Source organism: Coregonus lavaretus, assembly GCF_964263955.1.
Source record: "Coregonus lavaretus genome assembly, chromosome: 11".
NCBI classification, from domain to species: Eukaryota; Metazoa; Chordata; class Actinopteri; order Salmoniformes; family Salmonidae; genus Coregonus; species Coregonus lavaretus.
The window spans coordinates 61,139,636-61,160,123 of record NC_139998.1 but is presented as its reverse complement, the minus strand read 5'-3'; the positions used below and the strand labels follow the sequence as shown (position 1 = coordinate 61,160,123).

The 20,488-nt window shown below is 45.3% G+C and overlaps 1 protein-coding gene across 1 annotated transcript in view; it reads right to left on the bottom strand.

Annotated features, from left to right (window-relative positions):
• Positions 1-20,488, bottom strand: part of LOC311137618 (cyclin-dependent kinase-like 5) — a gene marked incomplete at its 3' end in the record, with an annotated part of 239,460 nt that overhangs the window by 110,497 nt on the left and 108,475 nt on the right. Inside the window, exons 3-5 of the mRNA XM_084172120.1 lie at positions 4,668-4,713; positions 2,689-2,825; positions 2,408-2,528 (exon numbers count right to left, since the gene is read on the bottom strand). Coding sequence (XP_084028246.1) covers positions 2,408-2,528; positions 2,689-2,825; positions 4,668-4,713 — 304 coding nt within the window. The remainder of the gene's footprint in view (positions 1-2,407; positions 2,529-2,688; positions 2,826-4,667; positions 4,714-20,488) is intronic.

Below are 20,488 nucleotides of genomic sequence, written 5' to 3'. Positions count from 1 at the left end.
CAGTTCACGGCTTGCAGGGGGTGTCATTACTTTAACACTTCCGAGTGAGAGTTACTCCCCTTCTCAAAAAACCAACACTCGACCCCACTGATGTCAACAACTACAGACCAGTATCCCTTCTTTCTTTTCTTTCCAAAACTATTGAGCGTGCCGTCTTTAGCCAACTCTCTTGCTATCTCTCTCAGAATGACCTTCTTGATCCAAACCAATCAGGTTTCAGGACTGGTCATTCAACTGAGACTGCTCTTCTCTGTGTCACAGAGACTCTCCGCACTGCTAAAGCTAACTCTCTCTCCTCTGCTCTTGTCCTTCTAGACCTGTCTGCTGCCTTTGATACTGTGAACCATCAGATCCTCCTCTCCACCCTCTCCGAAATGGGCATCTCCGGCGCGGCTCACTCCTGGATTGCGTCCTACCTGACCGGTCGCTCCTACCAAGTGGCGTGGCGGGAAGCTGTCTCCGCACCACGTGCTCTCACCACTGGTGTCCCCCAGGGATCGGTTTTGGGCCCTCTCCTTTTCTCCCTATACACCAAGTCACTTGGCTCTGTCATATCCTCACATGGCCTTTCCTATCATTGCTACGCTGACGATACACAACTAATCTTCTCCTTTCCCCCTTCTGATAACCAGGTGGCGAATCGCATCTCTGCATGTCTGGCAGACATATCAGTATGGATGACGGATCACCACCTCAAGCTGAACCCTGGCAAGACGGAGCTGCTCTTCCTCCCGGGGAAGGACTGCCCGTTCCATGATCTCGCCATCACGGTAGACAACTCCGCTGTGTCCTCCTCCCAGAGTGCGAAGAGCCTAGGCGTGACCCTGGACAACACCCTGTCGTTCTCCGCCAACATCAAGGCGGTGACCCGCTCCTGCAGGTTCATGCTCTACAACATTCGGAGAGTGCGACCCTGCCTTACACAGGAAGCGGCGCAGGTCCTGGTCCAGGCACTTGTCATCTCCCGTCTGGACTACTGCAACTCGCTGTTGGCTGGGCTCCCTGCCTGTGCCATTAAACCCCTACAACTCATCCAGAATGCCGCAGCCCGTCTGGTGTTCAACCTTCCCAAGTTCTCTCACGTCACCCCCCTCCTCCGCACACTCCACTGGCTTCCAATTGAAGCTCGCATCCGCTACAAGACCATGGTGCTTGCCTTTGGAGCAGTGAGGGGAACGGCACCCCTGTACCTTCAGGCTCTGATCAGTCCCTACACCCAAACGAGGACATTGCGTTCATCCACCTCTGGCCTGCTGGCTCCCCTTCCTCTGCGGAAGCACAGCTCCCGCTCAGCCCAGTCAAAACTGTTCGCTGCTCTGGCACCCCAATGGTGGAACAAGCTCCCTCACGACGCCAGGACAGCGGAGTCACTCACCACCTTCCGGAGACATTTGAAACCCCACCTCTTTAAGGAATACCTGGGATAGGCTAAAGTATTCCTTCTAACCCCCCCCCCCCCCCCCCCCCCCCAAATTGTAAAGTGGTTATCCCACTGGCTATAGGGTGAACGCACCAATTTGTGAGTCGCTCTGGCTAAGAGCGTCTGCTAAATGACGTTAATGTGCCCTTGAGCAAGGCACTTAACCCTAATTGCTCCTGTAAGTCGCTCTGGTTAAGAGCGTCTGCTAAATGACTAAAATGTAAAATGTAAAATGTAACACTAACAGTAACACTGCTGTCACTAAAATGTCAGATGGGAACAGCATCATGTCTACTTGTACTTCAGAAAACCAGAGAATCATATCACAACTGAGTCAGGTCATATTGAGGGGATATGGTTTGCCTCATGTTGTCTGATAGATGGCAGACCATCCGGAGTGTTGCTGTACTCCAAGTCACCAGCTCTCATCATCTGAGATACTGAACAGACTGTTAGACTATCAAACCAGAGAAGATGTCATGGCAGGACAGAGGAATGCTGGGACAGAGGAATGCTGGGACAGAGGAATGCTGGGACAGAGGAATGCTGGGACAGAGGAATGCAGGACAGAGGAATGCTGGGACAGAGGAATGCTGGGACAGAGGAATGCAGGACAGAGGAATGCTGGGACAGAGGAATGCTGGGACAGAGGAATGCTGGGACAGAGGAATGCTGGGACAGAGGAATGCTGGGACAGGGGAATGCTGGGACAGAGGAATGCTGGGACAGAGGAATGCTGGGACAGAGGAATGCTGGGACAGGGGAATGCTGGGACAGAGGAATGCTGGGACAGAGGAATGCTGGGACAGGGGAATGCTGGGACAGGGGAATGCTGGGACAGAGGAATGCTGGGACAGAGGAATGCTGGGACAGAGGAATGCTGGGACAGAGGAATGCTGGGACTTCATATTAACTGAAGAGCATTAGGGCCTAATGGAACGATGAGATTAAATCCCTTCTGGTTCCTATAGCATCATGTCTCCTTACCCCGGTGGACGATGTCGTTCTTATGACACCAGTGGATAGCTTTGATCAGCTGGTGGATGTAGTTCCTGACTTTATCAGACGGCGCTCCGTTCGGAAGCTCTTCCAGCAGCTCCAGCATGTTCTGAAAGACACCAACAGAAGGGATCAGGATCATTCTCCTGCCAATATATTTTATCAACATCATCAACATCTAAACTTTCATTTGAAGGCTTCAGAAGTCTTATTATGCTGATATATAATGAACATTAACTGCAGGAGACTACAAGTGAAGCTAGTCATACCTTCTCTACATACTCAAACACCAGGTAGAGTTTCCCTCTCCTGCGGAAGGCTTCCTTCAGCTCCACGATGTTCTCCTGCTTCAGGGTTCGGAGCATCTTCAGCTCCCGGAGTGTTGTCTCCTTAACCTCCTCATTCTCTGGGGAAAGGAGACAGACAGGATGAGAGGAGACATACAGACAGGATGAGAGGACAGAGACAGACAGGATGAGAGGACAGAGACAGACAGGAAGAGAGGACAGAGAGACAGGATGAGAGGACAGAGACAGACAGGATGAGAGGACAGAGAGACAGGATGAGAGGACAGAGAGACAGGATGAGAGGACAGAGACAGACAGGATGAGAGGACAGAGAGACAGGATGAGAGGAGAGACAGACAGGATGAGAGGACAGAGACAGACAGGATGAGAGGACAGAGACAGACAGGATGAGAGGACAGAGAGACAGGATGAGAGGACAGAGACAGACAGGATGAGAGGAGAGACAGACAGGATGAGAGGACAGAGAGACAGGATGAGAGGACAGAGAGACAGGATGAGAGGACAGAGAGACAGGAAGAGAGGACAGAGAGACAGGATGAGAGGACAGAGACAGGATGAGAGGACAGAGAGACAGGATGAGAGGACAGAGAGACAGGATGAGAGGACAGATATACAGGATGAGAGGACAGAGAGACAGGATGAGAGGACAGAGACAGACAGGATGAGAGGACAGAGAGACAGGATGAGAGGACAGAGAGACAGGATGAGAGGACAGAGAGACAGGATGAGAGGACAGAGACAGACAGGATGAGAGGACAGAGAGACAGGATGAGAGGATAGAGACAGACAGGATGAGAGGACAGAGAGACAGGGTGAGAGGAGAGAGACAGGAAGAGAGACAGGATGAGAGGACAGAGACAGACAGGATGAGAGGACAGAGAGACAGGATGAGAGGACAGAGAGACAGGATGAGAGGACAGAGACAGACAGGATGAGAGGACAGAGACAGACAGGATGAGAGGACAGAGAGACATGATGAGAGGACAGAGACAGACAGGATGAGAGGACAGAGAGACAGGATGAGAGGGAAGAGAGACAGGAAGAGAGGACAGAGAGACAGGATGAGAGGACAGAGATAGACAGGATGAGAGGACAGAGAGACAGGATGAGAGGACAGAGAGACAGGATGAGAGGACAGAGAGACAGGATGAGAGGACAGAGACAGACAGGATGAGAGGACAGAGAGACAGGATGAGATGAAAGAGAGACAGGATGAGAGGATAGAGACAGACAGGATGAGAGGACAGAGAGACAGGATGAGAGGACAGAGAGACAGGATGAGAGGACAGAGACAGACAGGATGAGAGGACAGAGAGACAGGATGAGAGGGAAGAGAGACAGGATGAGAGGAGAGAGAGACAGGATGAGAGGACAGAGACAGACAGGATGAGAGGACAGAGACAGACAGGAAGAGAGGACAGAGAGACAGGATGAGAGGACAGAGACAGACATGATGAGAGGAGAGAGAGACAGGATGAGAGGACAGAGACAGACAGTATGAGGACAGAGAGACAGGATGAGAGGACAGAGACAGACAGGAAGAGAGGACAGAGAGACAGGATGAGAGGAGAGAGAGACAGGATGAGAGGATAGAGAGACAGGATGAGAGTATAGAGACAGACAGGAGAACCCACAAAGGGATAGAGACAGGAAAGGAGAAAGACAGGGTGAGTGGACAGACAGGAGAACCATGAGAGGAGAGAGACAGGTGAGGAGAGACAGACAGGATGAGAGGACAGAAAGACAGGAGAACCCACGAGAGGAGAGAGACAGACAGGAGTGAGAGAGACAGGAGAACCCATGAGACAAGAAGCATACGTGAGAAAGAGAGAGACAGACACCCATAACAGAACAGAGGATGATGAAGAATAGAGGAAGTCAGCATTCTTTATCACAGGACTTAAAATTAATTATTTCCTGATTAAAGAAAGGCCTCTTACCTTCACTGTCCTTGAACTTCTTAATGGCCACAATCTCATTGGTCTCCTGCAGTAAAGAGAGAAGGGTGTCTCATAAGGTGCCAGCCCTGCTGCTCAGAGGACTGTCTGCACACGCTCACTAGAGCCTGTCCTGTCTGCACACGCTCACTAGACCCTGTCCTGTCTGCACACGCTCACTAGAGCCTGTCCTGTCTGCACACGCTCACTAGAGTCTGTCCTGTCTGCACACGCTCACTAGAGCCTGTCCTGTCTGCACACGCTCACTAGAGCCTGTCCTGTCTGCACACGCTCACTAGAGCCTGTCCTGTCTGCACACGCTCACTAGAGCCTGTCCTGTCTGCACACGCTCACTAGAGCCTGTCCTGTCTGCACACGCTCACCAGAGCCTGTCCTGTCTGCACACGCTCACCAGAGCCTGTCCTGTCTGCACACGCTCACTAGAGCCTGTCCTGTCTGCACACGCTCACTAGAGCCTGTCCTGTCTGCACACGCTCACTAGAGCCTGTCCTGTCTGCACACGCTCACTAGAGCCTGTCCTGTCTGCACACGCTCACTAGATGAACAGTAGAGATATGAATAATGAAAGACACATCTGATCATATTTATTTATCACACTGGTTTCCTGTTTTAACTCATCTCAATTCTCCAACACTACAACACAATAGAAGGCTGACCAACCAACAGATAAACTACAACACCCTGCAGTGATTAGAAGGCTGACCAACCAACAGATAAACTACAACACCCTGCAGTGATTAGAAGGCTGACCAACCAACAGATATACTACAACACCCTGCAGTGCTGGGGACAGTAAAAGGCCACTCTAAAATGTGCAGTTTTGTCACACAACACAATGCCACAGACATCTCAAGTTTTGAGGGATCGTGCAATTGGCATGCTGACTGCAGGAATGTCCACCAGAGCTGTTGCTAGAGAATTTAATGTTCATTTCTCTACCATAAGCCACTTCCAACATCGTTTTAGAGAATTTGGCAGTACGTCCAACCGGCCTCACAACCACAGACGACGTGTATGGAGTTGTGTGGGCGAGCGGTTTGCTGATGTCAACGTTGTGAACAAAGTGCCCTGTAGCTCAGTTGGTAGAGCATGGCACTTGCAACGCCAGGGTTGTGGGTTCGTTTCCCACGGGGGGCCAGTATGAAAAATGTATCCATTCAATAACTGTAAGTCGCTCTGGATAAGAGCGTCTGCTAAATGACTAAAATGTAAATGTAATGGTGGCGGTGGGGTTATGGTATGGGCAGGCATAAGTTATGGACAATGAAAATAAAATATTTTTATGGATGGCAATTTCAATGCACAAAAATACAGTGACGAGGTCCTGAGGCCTGTTGTGAGGCCATTCTTTAAAGGTATCTGTGACCAACAGATGCATATCTGTATTTCCAGTCATGTGAAATACATATAAAAACAAAATGTGTGTGTCTAATGTGTATTTTATATTGTATAATACAGGGCTTAGGTCTCAATATGTCTTCCTATATATACACTACATGACCAAAAGTATGTGGACACCTGCTTGTAGAACATTTCATTCCAAAATCATGGCCATTAATATGAAGTTGGTCCCCCTTTGCTGCTATAACAGCCTCCACTCTTCTGGGAAGGCTTTCCACTAGATGTTGGAACATTGCTGCAGGGACTTGCTTCTATTCAGTCACAAGAGCATTAGTGAGGTCGGGCACTGATGTTGGGTGATTAGGCCTGGCTCGCAGTCAGCGTTCCAATTCATCCCAAAGGCGTTCGATGGGGTTGAGGTCAGGGCTCTGTGCAGACCAGTCAAGTTCTTCCACACCGATCTCGACAAGCCATTTCTGTATGGACCTTGCGTTGTGCACGGGGGCATTGTCATGCTGAAACAGGAAAGGGCATTCACCAAACTGTTGCCACAAAGTTGGAAGCACAGAATCGTCTAGAATGTCATTGTATGCTGTAGCGTTAAGATTTCCCTTCACTGGAATTAAGGGGCCTAGCCTGAACCATTAAAAACAGCCCCAGAACATTATTCCTCCTCCACCAAACTTTACAGTTGGCAGTATGCATTCGGGCAGGTAGCGTTCTCCTGGTATCCGCCAAACCCACAGGTGTCCGTCGGACTGCCAGATGGTGAAGCGTGATTCATCACTCCAGAGAACGTGTTTCCACTGCTCCAGAGTCCAATGACGGCGAGCTTTACACCACTCCAGCCGACACTTGGCAATGCGCATGGTGATCTTAGGCTTGTGTATGGCTGCTCGGCCATGGAAACCCTTTTCATGACGCTCCCGACGAGCATGGAAACCCTTTTCATGACGCTCCCGACGAGCATGGAAACCCTTTTCATGACGCTCCCGACGAGCATGGAAACCCTTTTCATGACGCTCCCGACGAGCAGTTCTTGTGTCTCGGTGGAGACCCTAGGAACCTCAAGAGTTTACCCCGTTCACAGGATTGGTTAAGGCAACTCAGGTGTCTATACCAGGGGAGGACGGTTCATAATAATGGACGGAATGGAGCAAATGGAATGATACCATTCCACCAATTCCGCTCCAGCCATTACCACGAGCCTGTCCTCCCCAATTAAGGTGCCACCAACCTCCTGTGGTCTATACTTCAACAGCAAAGTTAGATAAGAAGGAAGTTTATGAAGTAGGGCCTTGTAAACAAAAAGGGAGTAATGTAGAGATCTACGGGTCTTTAGTGAAGTCCAGCCAACCTTCTGATACAGGATGCAGTGATGAGTATCAAAACTGTCACCTGTAACAAAACGAAGGGCACTATGCTAGATGGCATCCAAAGGTTTAAGAGCAGTAGCATCTGCACTTTGATAAATAATATTACCATAACAAAGAACAAATCAAACCAAATGGATATAGTATGTATAAGCTGGAAGTAGAGGCCTAAGCATTGTTGTTCACTAGTTTACTCAAATTAGGGAAGGGGTGGTAGGGTTAGAAAGTAATAAAGGGAAATATATTTTTTAAAGGAAATGTATATGTATGTGTATATATGTATATACAGTGGGGAAAACAAGTATTTGATACACTGCCGATTTTGGAGGTTTTCCTACTTACAAAGCATGTAGAGATCTGTAATTTTTATCATAGGTACACTTCAACTGTGAGAGACGGAATCTAAAACAAAAATCCAGAAAATCACATTGTATGATTTTTAAGTAATTAATTTGCATTTTATTGCATGACATAAGTATTTGATCACCTACCAACCAGTAAGAATTCCGGCTCTCACAGACCTGTTCGTTTTTCTTTAAGAAGCCCTCCTGTTCTCCACTCATTACCTGTATTAACTGCACCTGTTTGAACTCGTTACCTGTATAAAAGACACCTGTCCACACACTCAATCAAACAGACTCCAACCTCTCCACAATGGCCAAGACCAGAGAGCTGTGTAAGGACATCAGGGATAAAATTGTAGACCTGCACAAGGCTGGGATGGGCTACAGGACAATAGGCAAGCAGCTTGGTGAGAAGGCAACAACTGTTGGCGCAATTAATAGAAAATGGAAGAAGTTCAAGATGACGGTCAATCACCTTCGGTCTGGGGCTCCATGTAAGATCTCACCTCGTGGGGCATCAATGATCATGAGGAAGGTGAGGGATCAGCCCAGAACTACAGTGGGGGAAAAAAGTATTTAGTCAGCCACCAATTGTGCAAGTTCTCCCACTTAAAAAGATGAGAGAGGCCTGTAATTTTCATCATAGGTACACGTCAACTATGACAGACAAAATGAGATTATTTTTTCCAGAAAATCACATTGTAGGATTTTTAATGAATTTATTAGCAAATTATGGTGGAAAATAAGTATTTGGCCAATAACAAAAGTTTCTCAATACTTTGTTATATACCCTTTGTTGGCAATGAAACAGGTCAAACGTTTTCTGTAAGTCTTCACAAGGTTTTCACACACTGTTGCTGGTATTTTGGCCCATTCCTCCATGCAGATCTCCTCTAGAGCAGTGATGTTTTGGGGCTGTCGCTGGGCAACACAGACTTTCAACTCCCTCCAAAGATTTTCTATGGGGTTGAGATCTGGAGACTGGCTAGGCCACTCCAGGACCTTGAAATGCTTCTTACGAAGCCACTCCTTCGTTGCCCAGGCGGTGTGTTCGGGATCATTGTCATGCTGAAAGACCCAGCCACGTTCATCTTCAATGCCCTTGCTGATGGAAGTAGGTTTTCATTCAAAATCTCACGATACATGGCCCCATTCATTCTTTCCTTTACACGGATCAGTCGTCCTGGTCCCTTTGCTGAAAAACAGCCCCAAAGCATGATGTTTCCACCCCTATGCTTCACAGTAGGTATGGTGTTCTTTGGATGCAACTCAGCATTATTTGTCCTCCAAACACGACGAGTTGAGTTTTTACCAAAAAGTTCTATTTTGGTTTCATCTGACCATATGACATTCTCCCAATCCTCTTCTGGATCATCCAAATGCACTCTAGCAAACTTCAGACGGGCCTGGACATGTACTGGCTTAAGCAGGGGGACACGTCTGGCACTGCAGGATTTGAGTCCCTGGCGGCGTAGTGTGTTACTGATGGTAGGCTTTGTTACTTTGGTCCCAGCTCTCTGCAGGTCATTCACTAGGTCCCCCCGTGTGGTTCTGGGATTTTTGCTCACCGTTCTTGTGATCATTTTGACCCCACGGGGTGAGATCTTGCGTGGAGCCCCAGATCGAGGGAGATTATCAGTGGTCTTGTATGTCTTCCATTTCCTAATAATTGCTCCCACAGTTGATTTCTTCAAACCAAGCTGCTTACCTATTGCAGATTCAGTCTTCCCAGCCTGGTGCAGGTCTACAATTTTGTTTCTGGTGTCCTTTGACAGCTCTTTGGTCTTGGCCATAGTGGAGTTTGGAGTGTGACTGTTTGAGGTTGTGGACAGGTGTCTTTTATACTGATAACAAGTTCAAACAGGTGCCATTAATACAGGTAACGAGTGGAGGACAGAGGAGCCTCTTAAAGAAGAAGTTACAGGTCTGTGAGAGCCAGAAATCTTGCTTGTTTGTAGGTGACCAAATACTTATTTTCCACCATAATCAGCAAATAAATTCATAAAAAATCCTACAATGTGATTTTCTGGATTTTTTTTTCTCAATTTGTCTGTCATAGTTGACGTGTACCTATGATGAAAATTACAGGCCTCTCTCATCTTTTTAAGTGGGAGAACTTGCACAATTGGTGGCTGACTAAATACTTTTTTCCCCCACTGTACACGACAGGACCTGGTCAATGACCTGAAGAGAGCTGGGACCACAGTCTCAGGGAAAACCATTAGTAACACACTACGCCGTCATGGATTAAAATCCTGCAGCGCACGCATGGTCCCCCTGCTCAAGCCAGCGCATATCCAGGCCCGTCTGAAGTTTGCCAATGACCATCTGGATGATCCAGAGGAGGAATGGGAGAAGGTCATGTGGTCTGATGAGACAAAAATAGAGCTTTTTGGTCTAAACTCTACTCGCCGTGTTTGAAGGAAGAAGAAGGATGAGTACAACCCCAAGAACACCATCCCAACCGTGAAGCATGGAGGTGGAAACATCATTCTTTGGGGATGCTTTTCTGCAAAGGGGACAGGACGACTGCACCGTATTGAGGGAAGGATGGATGGGGCCATGTATTGCGAGATCTTGGCCAACAACCTCCTTCCCTCAGTAAGAGCATTGAAGATGGGTCGTGGCTGGGTCTTCCAGCATGACAACGACCCGAAACACACAGCCAAGGCAACTAAGGAGTGGCTCCGTATGAAGCATCTCAAGGTCCTGGAGTGGCCTAGCCAGTCTCCAGACCTGAACCCAATAGAAAATCTTTGGAGGGAGCTGAAAGTCCGTATTGCCCAGCGACAGCCCCAAAACCTGAAGGATCTGGAGAAGGTCTGTATGGAGGAGTGGGCCAAAATCCCTGCTGCAGTGTGTGCAAACCTGGTCAAGACCTACAGGAAACGTATGATCTCTGTAATTGCAAACAAAGGTTTCTGTACCAAATATTAAGTTCTGCTTTTCTGATGTATCAAATACTTATGTCATGCAATAAAATGCAAATTAATTACTTAAAAATCATACAATGTGATTTTCTGGATTTTGCAAGTTGGTGGCTGACTAAATACTTTTTTCCCCCACTGTATGTATGTACAGTGGGGGAAAAAAGTATTTAGTCAGCCACCAATTGTGCAAGTTCTCCCACTTAAAAATATGAGAGAGGCCTGTAATTTTCATCATAGGTACACGTCAACTATGACAGACAAATTGAGGAAAAAAAATCCAGAAAATCACATTGTAGGATTTTTAATGAATTTATTTGCAAATTATGGTGGAAAATAAGTATTTGGTCACCTACAAACAAGCAAGATTTCTGGCTCTCACAGACCTGTAACTTCTTCTTTAAGAGGCTCCTCTGTCCTCCACTCGTTACCTGTATTAATGGCACCTGTTTGAACTTGTTATCAGTATAAAAGACACCTGTCCACAACCTCAAACAGTCACACTCCAAACTCCACTATGGCCAAGACCAAAGAGCTGTCAATGGACACCAGAAACAACATTGTAGACCTGCACCAGGCTGGAAAGACTGAATCTGCAATAGGTAAGCAGCTTGGTTTGAAGAAATCAACTGTGGGAGCAATTATTAGGAAATGGAAGACATACAAGACCACTGATAATCTCCCTCGATCTGGGGCTCCACGCAAGATCTCACCCCGTGGGGTCAAAATGATCACAAGAACGGTGAGCAAAAATCCCAGAACCACACGGGGGGACCTAGTGAATGATCTGCAGAGAGCTGGGACCAAAGTAACAAAGCCTACCATCAGTAACACACTACGCCGCCAGGGACTCAAATCCTGCAGTGCCAGACGTGTCCCCCTGCTTAAGCCAGTACATGTCCAGGCCCGTCTGAAGTTTGCTAGAGTGCATTTGGATGATCCAGAAGAGGATTGGGAGAATGTCATATGGTCAGATGAAACCAAAATAGTAAAAACTAAACTCGTCGTGTTTGGAGGACAAAGAATGCTGAGTTGCATCCAAAGAACACCATACCTACTGTGAAGCATGGGGGTGGAAACATCATGCTTTGGGGCTGTTTTTCTGCAAAGGGACCAGGACCACTGATCCGTGTAAAGGAAAGAATGAATGGGGCCATGTATCGTGAGATTTTGAGTGAAAACCTCCTTCCATCAGCAAGGGCATTGAAGATGAAACGTGGCTGGGTCTTTCAGCATGACAATGATCCCAAACACACCGCCCGGGCAACGAAGGAGTGGCTTCGTAAGAAGCATTTCAAGGTCCTGGAGTGGCCTAGCCAGTCTCCAGATCTCAACCCCATAGAAAATCTTTGGAGGGAGTTGAAAGTCCGTGTTGCCCAGCGACAGCCCCAAAACATCACTGCTCTAGAGGAGATCTGCATGGAGGAATGGGCCAAAATACCAGCAACAGTGTGTGAAAACCTTGTGAAGACTTACAGAAAATGTTTGACCTGTGTCATTGCCAACAAAGGGTATATAACAAAGTATTGAGAAACTTTTGTTATTGACCAAATACTTATTTTCCACCATAATTTGCAAATAAATTCATTAAAAATCCTACAATGTGATTTTCTGGAGAAAAAAAATCTCAATTTGTCTGTCATAGTTGACGTGTACCTATGATGAAAATTACAGGCCTCTCTCATCTTTTTAAGTGGGAGAACTTGCACAATTGGTGGCTGACTAAATACTTTTTTTCCCCACTGTATGTATGTGTATATATATATATTTGCGATTTTAAAAAACATGGGGGATTGGAAGTGATGCAGACAATTACATTGATGGAAGTTACAATCTATCTGCAATATTAAAGCTGATCTACCCCCCCCCCCCCAAAAAAAGAAAAAAAAGAACAGATCAAACCTGACTGTAGTTTTGACACAGCCAGATCAACAGTCGGGGCAATAGCATACTGTACATACTAGTATCATCCACATATACTGTAGATTAAGTTTACAATTTTTAACATATTGACCAATGGTGTTTATATAAATAGTGAAGAGAACAGGTCCCAAAATCAACCCCTGTGGTACACCTTTATATACTGCAAGAAATTCAGACTTAACCCCATCAATCACGATGGCCTGAGTTCTGTCACTAAGATAATCATTAAACCATGAACAGGTGTCAGAGCTCAGGCCTATCGAGGACAACTTATTCAATAAAATAGCATAATCAACTGTATCAAAAGCTTTTGACAGGTCCACAAACAAAACAGCACATTCTATTTTAGTGTCTAAAGCATTGACAAGATCATTAACAACTAAAGTGGTTGCTGTAATAGTGCTATGCCCAGCCCTAAACCCTGATTGGTTTACATTTCTCAGGTAAAAAATATCAAAGTTGTAGATTTACCAAGGATTCAAGAATCTTAGCTAGACAAGGAAGCCTTGAAATGGGGGGTACTTATTAAGATCACTACTATCCCGCCCGTATGGGGTGGCAGCACAAGAGCTGATTCCATACTTTTGGAATATTTCCTGATAATGTTAGTAAGTAAAAACATGTGGGTTATTGAGCCAACAATGATGGGCGCTGCACACTTAAGCAGACCAGGATCCAAGTGGTTGGCTCCTGTGGATGTCTTGTTGTCTATTGCTAGCAAAGCATCCAGGACTTATTTTTCTGTAAATAACCTAAAAGAAAAGCTTTGACCATCATTTATCTGATCATTTTGCAAGTTTCCCCTATCAGCATCCAGCCCAATATCATTGTGAACAGGCTTAGAAGTTATTTCAAAGAGGCCGCTGAAATAAAATGGTGATTAAATGCATCACTGATGGCATTTTTTTCCGTAATGAGGCGAGTGAAGAGGAAGTAGAACCCTTCTGGGATTTGACAGTTTTCCAGAATTTAGCCGGGTTCCCATTACAATCTGAAAGACCGGTTAGATAATAATCAGATTTAGCATTTCTGATTTGTCTTATACAATGATTCCATCGTGGCTTAATACTAGAACCGCCTGGCCTTTCAGCATATAAGTACCCGCTAGAGAATGTTGCCGGGCGTCCCCTTTAGCATATGCATCAGATGCATATCAATCTGCAAGGTGTGCAAACATGCTTGATAAATAAATGCTTGATAAATACTGCATAAATTATTGTAAATGATTAATTGTATGAAGAAATATTAATGGAAATATATCACTTTAAAAAAATAACAACAATAGTTATATATTTAGAGTCAAGGATTTGTTTTGTATAATTCTACAAAGTCCTAGAAAAAAACGTAGGCCTATAGCCTATTTTAGTTTCCCATACAAAATAAAAACATGACAGTGTAATCTATTTGATCAACTTTATTTGTAGATTCGATTAATTAAGTCCAGTTACAGCTTCTTTTCACAAAGTAGAAACGAAAAAGGAAGAGGGAAGAGGGAGAGCAGGACCTGCTGCCTTGGCGGCCTGCTTGGCGGCTATAGCTTCTTTCTTGGTGTTCATGTGGTTCTCACCAAGCTCACATGCCAGATCCAGTGGGATGCATGGTGCTGAGGATGCAAACTCTCATTTATTTTACATCTGTACACCATGCTTTACCACTCTCCATCACTGATGTGGAGCACAGCTCTGCTAGTATGTTGTTTTGCACAGCTCCCGTCTTTGTTTGTTCACTGTTCCTAGCAGGCTAGTCGTCTTTGTTTGTTCACTGTTCCTAGCAGGCTAGTCGTCTTTGTTTGTTCACTGTTCCTAGCAGGCTAGTCGTCTTTGCAATCAACTTGTCTGCAGGGAAATTGATGTGAAGAAATTGTCAATGGTGTCGTGACGTGACTCTCATTATTTATCGAATAATTACCTACTATGTTTAATTGTTTCTAGATTAAATGAATCATGTAACAATTAACTCACTAGGAATTTGGGGCACCACGGGAAAAGTTGTTTAACGAGTTACCATTTCCCAAATTAACTCTAAAGATATCTAGACATCTCTTATCGTTTAAGAGTCCTTTATTAATCATTTACCTCATATCAGTCTCATTCTGAAAGTCGTAGGCTCTTTAAGTCTGCATGAACCCGGGTCTTACTGATCATTCCATACCACACAAATTGATTTAATTATTTATTTACTTAACTATTATTTATTATATATATATTAAATATTATGATTATTTATTTATTTAACAAATAAAAAATGATAACACAAGATACAAACACGTTCTCTTTCAGATGGCCTTTTAGATGTAAGGCTCAGATTGACCACAAGAGGTCATAATGTCCTTCTTCTTAGTTGTCTGTTTACTTTCACTCGTTCTGGAAGTGGTCTTCTGAGGACGGCTAATCAGCCGTGTCGATGATCCCCTGTGGGGTGATGAGAGCAGTGTAGTAGACTATGGTTTGAAGAGTAACAGGATGGTCCCACTTAAATTCACCTTCTTAGATACAGTACTTGGAACAGCTACTCAGCCGTAACTGAAGGCAACGTTGTCGTCTTCACCTCGTGGTGATTTTCAGGGTTGGGACCAAAATGGACAAAAGCTGCAGCTTGAGGTCCGTCTTGTCTGATCTGATCATTCTTAACTCAATCTTTTATGCTCTCTGGTAAAGAGGGGCGTTTCCGTCATACTGACGCTCTCTGAGCTCCCTCGGGTGCTCTCTGGTAAAGAGGGGCGTTTCCGTCATACTGACACGCTCTCTGAGCTCCCTCGGGTGCTCTCTGGTAAAGAGGGGCGTTTCCGTCATACTGACGCTCTCTGAGCTCCCTCGGGTGCTCTCTGGTAAAGAGGGGCGTTTCCATCATACTGACATCATACTGACATCATACTGACGCTCTCTGAGCTCCCTCGGGTGCTCTCTGGTAAAGAGGGGCGTTTCCATCATACTGACATGATGACATGTTGCTGTGTGAGTGGTCATGCTGAATGCATGGATGTAGCCAGAGCAATGCTGCTGTGTGAGTGGTCATGTGCTGAATGCATGGACAGCACGGATATTACTGGAAAAAGTGACATTTGGAAATAAAGCTGCACCTATTGAATTTTGAGAGTTATTTGACAAAGGTAAGTGTAGAATATGCTCTTTCAGATACTATATAGAAATCACAATGTTTTACCTGCATTTGACTCTGAAGGAGGATTTGATGAAGTGATGCTCCATTCCCTGCATGTGACTCTGAAGGAGGATTTGATGAAGTGATGCTCCATTCCCTGCATGTGACTCTGAAGGAGGATTTGATGAAGTGATGCTCCATTCCCTGCATGTGGCTCTAAAGGAGGATTTGATGAAGTGATGCTCCATTCCCTGCATGTGGCTCTAAAGGAGGATTTGATGAAGTGATGCTCCATTCCCTGCATGTGGCTCTAAAGGAGGATTTGATAAAGTGATGCTCCATTCCCTGCATGTGACTCTGAAGGAGGATTTGATGAAGTGATGCTCCATTCCCTGCATGTGACTCTGAAGGAGGATTTGATGAAGTGATGCTCCATTCCCTGCATGTGGCTCTAAAGGAGGATTTGATGAAGTGATGCTCCATTCCCTGCATGTGGCTCTAAAGGAGGATTTGATAAAGTGATGCTCCATTCCCTGCATGTGACTCTGAAGGAGGATTTGATAAAGTGATGCTCCATTCCCTGCATCTGTCAATTCCAAGATGCGTCCATCTCTTATTATTATTATTATTATTATTATCTCTTCATGGACAATCTGACAACTCATACGTCTAATATTGTCACTCATCAGATTATTGTCAATGTAATATTGTCTATAGGCTAACTCTTATGTGTGAAATGAGTTTGGGTATAGTTTAGGTGTAGTTTAGGTGTAGTTTGGGTATAGTTTAGGTGTAGTTTGGGTGTAGTTTAGGTGTAGTTTGGGTATAGTTTAGGTGTAGTTTAGGTGTAGTTTGGGTATAGTTTAGGTGTAGTTTGGGTGTAGTTTGGGTATAGTTTAGGTGTAGTTTGGGTGTAGTTTAGGTGTAGTTTGGGTGTAGTTTAGGTGTAGTTTGGGTATAGTTTAGGTGTAGTTTGGGTGTAGTTTGGGTGTAGTTTGGGTGTCGTTTAGGTGTAGTTTAGGTGTAGTTTAGGTGTAGTTTAGGTGTAGTTTGGGTGTAGTTTGGGTGTAGTTTAGGTGTAGTTTAGGTGTAGTTTAGGTGTAGTTTGGGTGTAGTTTGGGTATAGTTTAGGTGTAGTTTGGGTGTAGTTTAGGTGTAGTTTGGGTGTAGTTTAGGTGTAGTTTGGGTATAGTTTAGGTGTAGTTTGGGTGTAGTTTGGGTATAGTTTAGGTGTAGTTTAGGTGTAGTTTAGGTGTAGTTTGGGTGTAGTTTGGGTATAGTTTAGGTGTAGTTTAGGTGTAGTTTAGGTGTAGTTTAGGTGTAGTTTGGGTGTAGTTTAGGTGTAGTTTAGGTGTAGTTTAGGTGTAGTTTAGGTGTAGTGTCGATGGGCCGGCTGAGAAAGGCTGATAGGCATAATTTGTTTTCCACTCATCAACTTGGATAGAATCAAGGATATGTTCAGCATTATTATTTTTCTAATGTCTCCGTTTCCCACAATACATCTGATTAGTTATAGAGTTATATTAAATAAAACAGTCCCATAACAGCTTATTTTTAAATACAGTTTCCCCACTGTAGGTTACTTGGATATAGAGTTTCCCCACTGTAGGTTACTTGGATATACAGTTTCCCCACTGTAGGTTACTTGGATATAGAGTTTCCCCACTGTAGGTTACTTGGATATACAGTTTCCCCACTGTAGGTTACTTGGATATACAGTTTCCCCACTGTAGGTTACTTGGATATACAGTTTCCCCACTGTAGGTTACTTGGATATACAGTTTCCCCACTGTAGGTTACTTGGATATACAGTTTCCCCACTGTTTTTTTTAATATTTTTTTTACTTCACCTTTATTTAACCAGGTAAGCCAGTTGAGAACAGGTTCTCATTTACAACTGCGACCTGGCCAAGATAAAGCAAAGCAGTGCAATAAAAACAACACAGAGTTACATATGGGGTAAAAAACATAAAGTCAAAAATACAACAGAAAATATATATACAGTGTGTGCAAATGTAGCAAGTTATGGAGGTAAGGCAATAAATAGGCTATAGTGCAAAATAATTACAATAGTATTAACACTGGAATGCTAGATGTGCAAGAGATGATGTTGTAACGGTTTTGACTTGAGGTATTTATAGGGGTGCCAGGTAGGTTGTGCCTACCAGAGAAAGCATGGGTTTCTCCTTTTAGTTCGGGAGGGAATGAGTCCCCTCTGGTCCGTCAAGTCACACCAATACAAAGGACTTAGGTAAAAGTCAAGATGGAAATATACTTTTCATAAACCCCTTAAAACCTTGGAAAGAACTTCAAACAAGTGTATTCTTTTGCTTGGTTGTATTCACAACATAAATGATCACCCCCACCCACACACAACAATATAACAAATCAATGCACTTATCTTCATTTAGAAATGTCCTGTACCTCGGGCATAAAAAGAGTCCAGCCCGGTAAATAAGTTCCGTGGCTCAAGTGCCCTTAGTCCCGCAACGCTTGTCCGTAGCATAAACCCAGTATATTCATACACTCAAAATAACACTTATTTTGTAACACAACTATAAAGCGTATCAAAGACTACCCAAAGAATAATACGTCCTCACAACTACATAAATCACAGTATACATCACCCCAAACAAATGAAATACCGTATACAAAAAGTTGTAGTCAGTCGGTCAGTCAGACAATCCGTCAACAGCCCTCCAGCGGAGGAAAAGCCACGAAAACCAACGGAGAGTTGTAATCCACAGACGCACAGAGTGGATCCAATCCTGGGTAAGCTCGCTTTAAGGCCACAAAACACACTGTAAGGCCACAAAACAAACGTAATGGCGAAGCTTCATGAACTGAAGGTAGTACACATCCTCATTCAGGTCTCAATCACCACTTTCCTTTTGCGCAGCTGATGCTGGCTATTTAATGGGGAATTAAAGGGGAAGCGCCCTATTAGAAGGAGAAGCCTTGAGACGGTTCAGAAATATTCAGGGCCGTCACACACCCCCTCCCCTGGAAAAAGCCGACCATCTGCCCGGGAAGGCAGATCTTGGTCGGGGAAACCGAGAAAGGTCTCCTCATCACTTTCCTCTACAAAAATATTCATTACTTTTTGGCGCTCACGCTCCTCAGCTGAGGGGTCACAGGCATTAAGCCGTGAGACTTCTGGGTCTGGGAATCCGAGAAAAGTCTCCTTACTTTCCTCTTCAAAGATCTCCAGGACCTTGCGGCGCTCAATCTCCTCCAATTCCTCAGCCGAGGGGTAACAGGCCTTAAGGCGTGAGACATGGACAACGCGCATATCTTCACCTGTGTCCTCTTTCACCACTCGGTAGTTCAAAGGGCCCACCTGCTCCACAATCCTATATGGTCCTTGCCATTTAGGAGCGAGCTTGGCCGAGAAGAATTGTTCAGCTTTCGAGTAAGGATGAGAGCGAAGCCACACCCGATCACGAAGCTGGAACTGCAGGTCTCGTCTGTTCTTATCATAATTTTTCTTCTGCTTGAGTCGAGCCTGGATCATGTTCCTTGAGACAAGAGCTCTCAAGTCGTGGAGATGGACTACCTGGTCATAGCAAGCCGCGTCTGGAGTAAGCTGCTGGGGCTGTAGCACCATATCCAAGGGTCCTCGGAGGAGACGACTTAGGTTCAGCTCTGCAGGTGTGACTCCAGTGGACTCTTGCACAGCAGAATTCAGGGCAAATCGAAACTCGTGAAGGTGCTTGTCCCAGTGTTTGTGCTGGGTCCCTACATAGGAAGCAACCATGGTCTTCAAGGTTCGATTTACTCTCTCAGTGAGGTTGGTCTGTGGGTGATAGGCTGTGGTCAACTTCTGTCTCAGGTTCCATCTTTGGCAGGTCTCTCCAAAGAGATCAGAGACAAATTGGGAACCTCGATCAGACAGAATGTAATCAGGCACTCCCCAGCGAGTCAGGATCTCTCTCGTAAGGATGTTAGAGACGGTCCTCGCTGTGGCCTGACGCAGGGCAAAGAGCTCAACCCACTTGGAATAGTAATCAACAAAAACAAGCATGTACACATTCTGATTGGAGCTTCTAGGAAATGGACCCATCAAATCCACTCCTAACATTTCCCAAGGTCGGGTAACCACAGTTTGCTGCAACTTGCCAGCAGGTTTTCTACCTTCCGGTTTGTACATTTGACAAACCTGACATTTTCGGATATGTGATTTCACATCCATGCTCAGATGTGGCCAGTACAGTAATGCTTGCAAACGTTTGTAGGTTTTGAACCTGCCCAAATGACCAGCTAATGGGTCTTCATGGAAATGTTGAAGCAGTTGAAGGCGTAGAGTTTCAGGTATGTACATTTGGTAGAGTGTTCTGTGAGGTAGTTGTACAACTCGGTAGACTTTGTCTTCAATGATGGTCAGCTTTGTGGTAGGGTTGACCATCTTTTCTTCATCTTCCAGGATAGTCTGGTACAAAGCCTGTACTTCGGGATCATCCTGTTGGGCTTTCCAAATGACCTCATCAGAGATGGGCAAGTCAGTTTTGGGTGAGTCTCGACTGCTAGACAGGACAGTAGCACATGTAAGATGAGGGCCACCATTACCACAAGCAGGAGCTCTGGATAAGGCATCTGGAACAGTGTTGTATTTTCCTTTCCTGTATTCTACGGCAAAGGTGAACTCTTGCAACCGTAGAGCCCATCTGATGAGCCTGGTGCTTGGTTTGTTGGTCTTGAACACCCACACAAGGGAGGAATGGTCAGTGACCACAGTGAAGTGTCTTCCCTCCAGGTAGTACCTCCACTTTTCCAAAGCCCAGACAACTGCAAGGCAC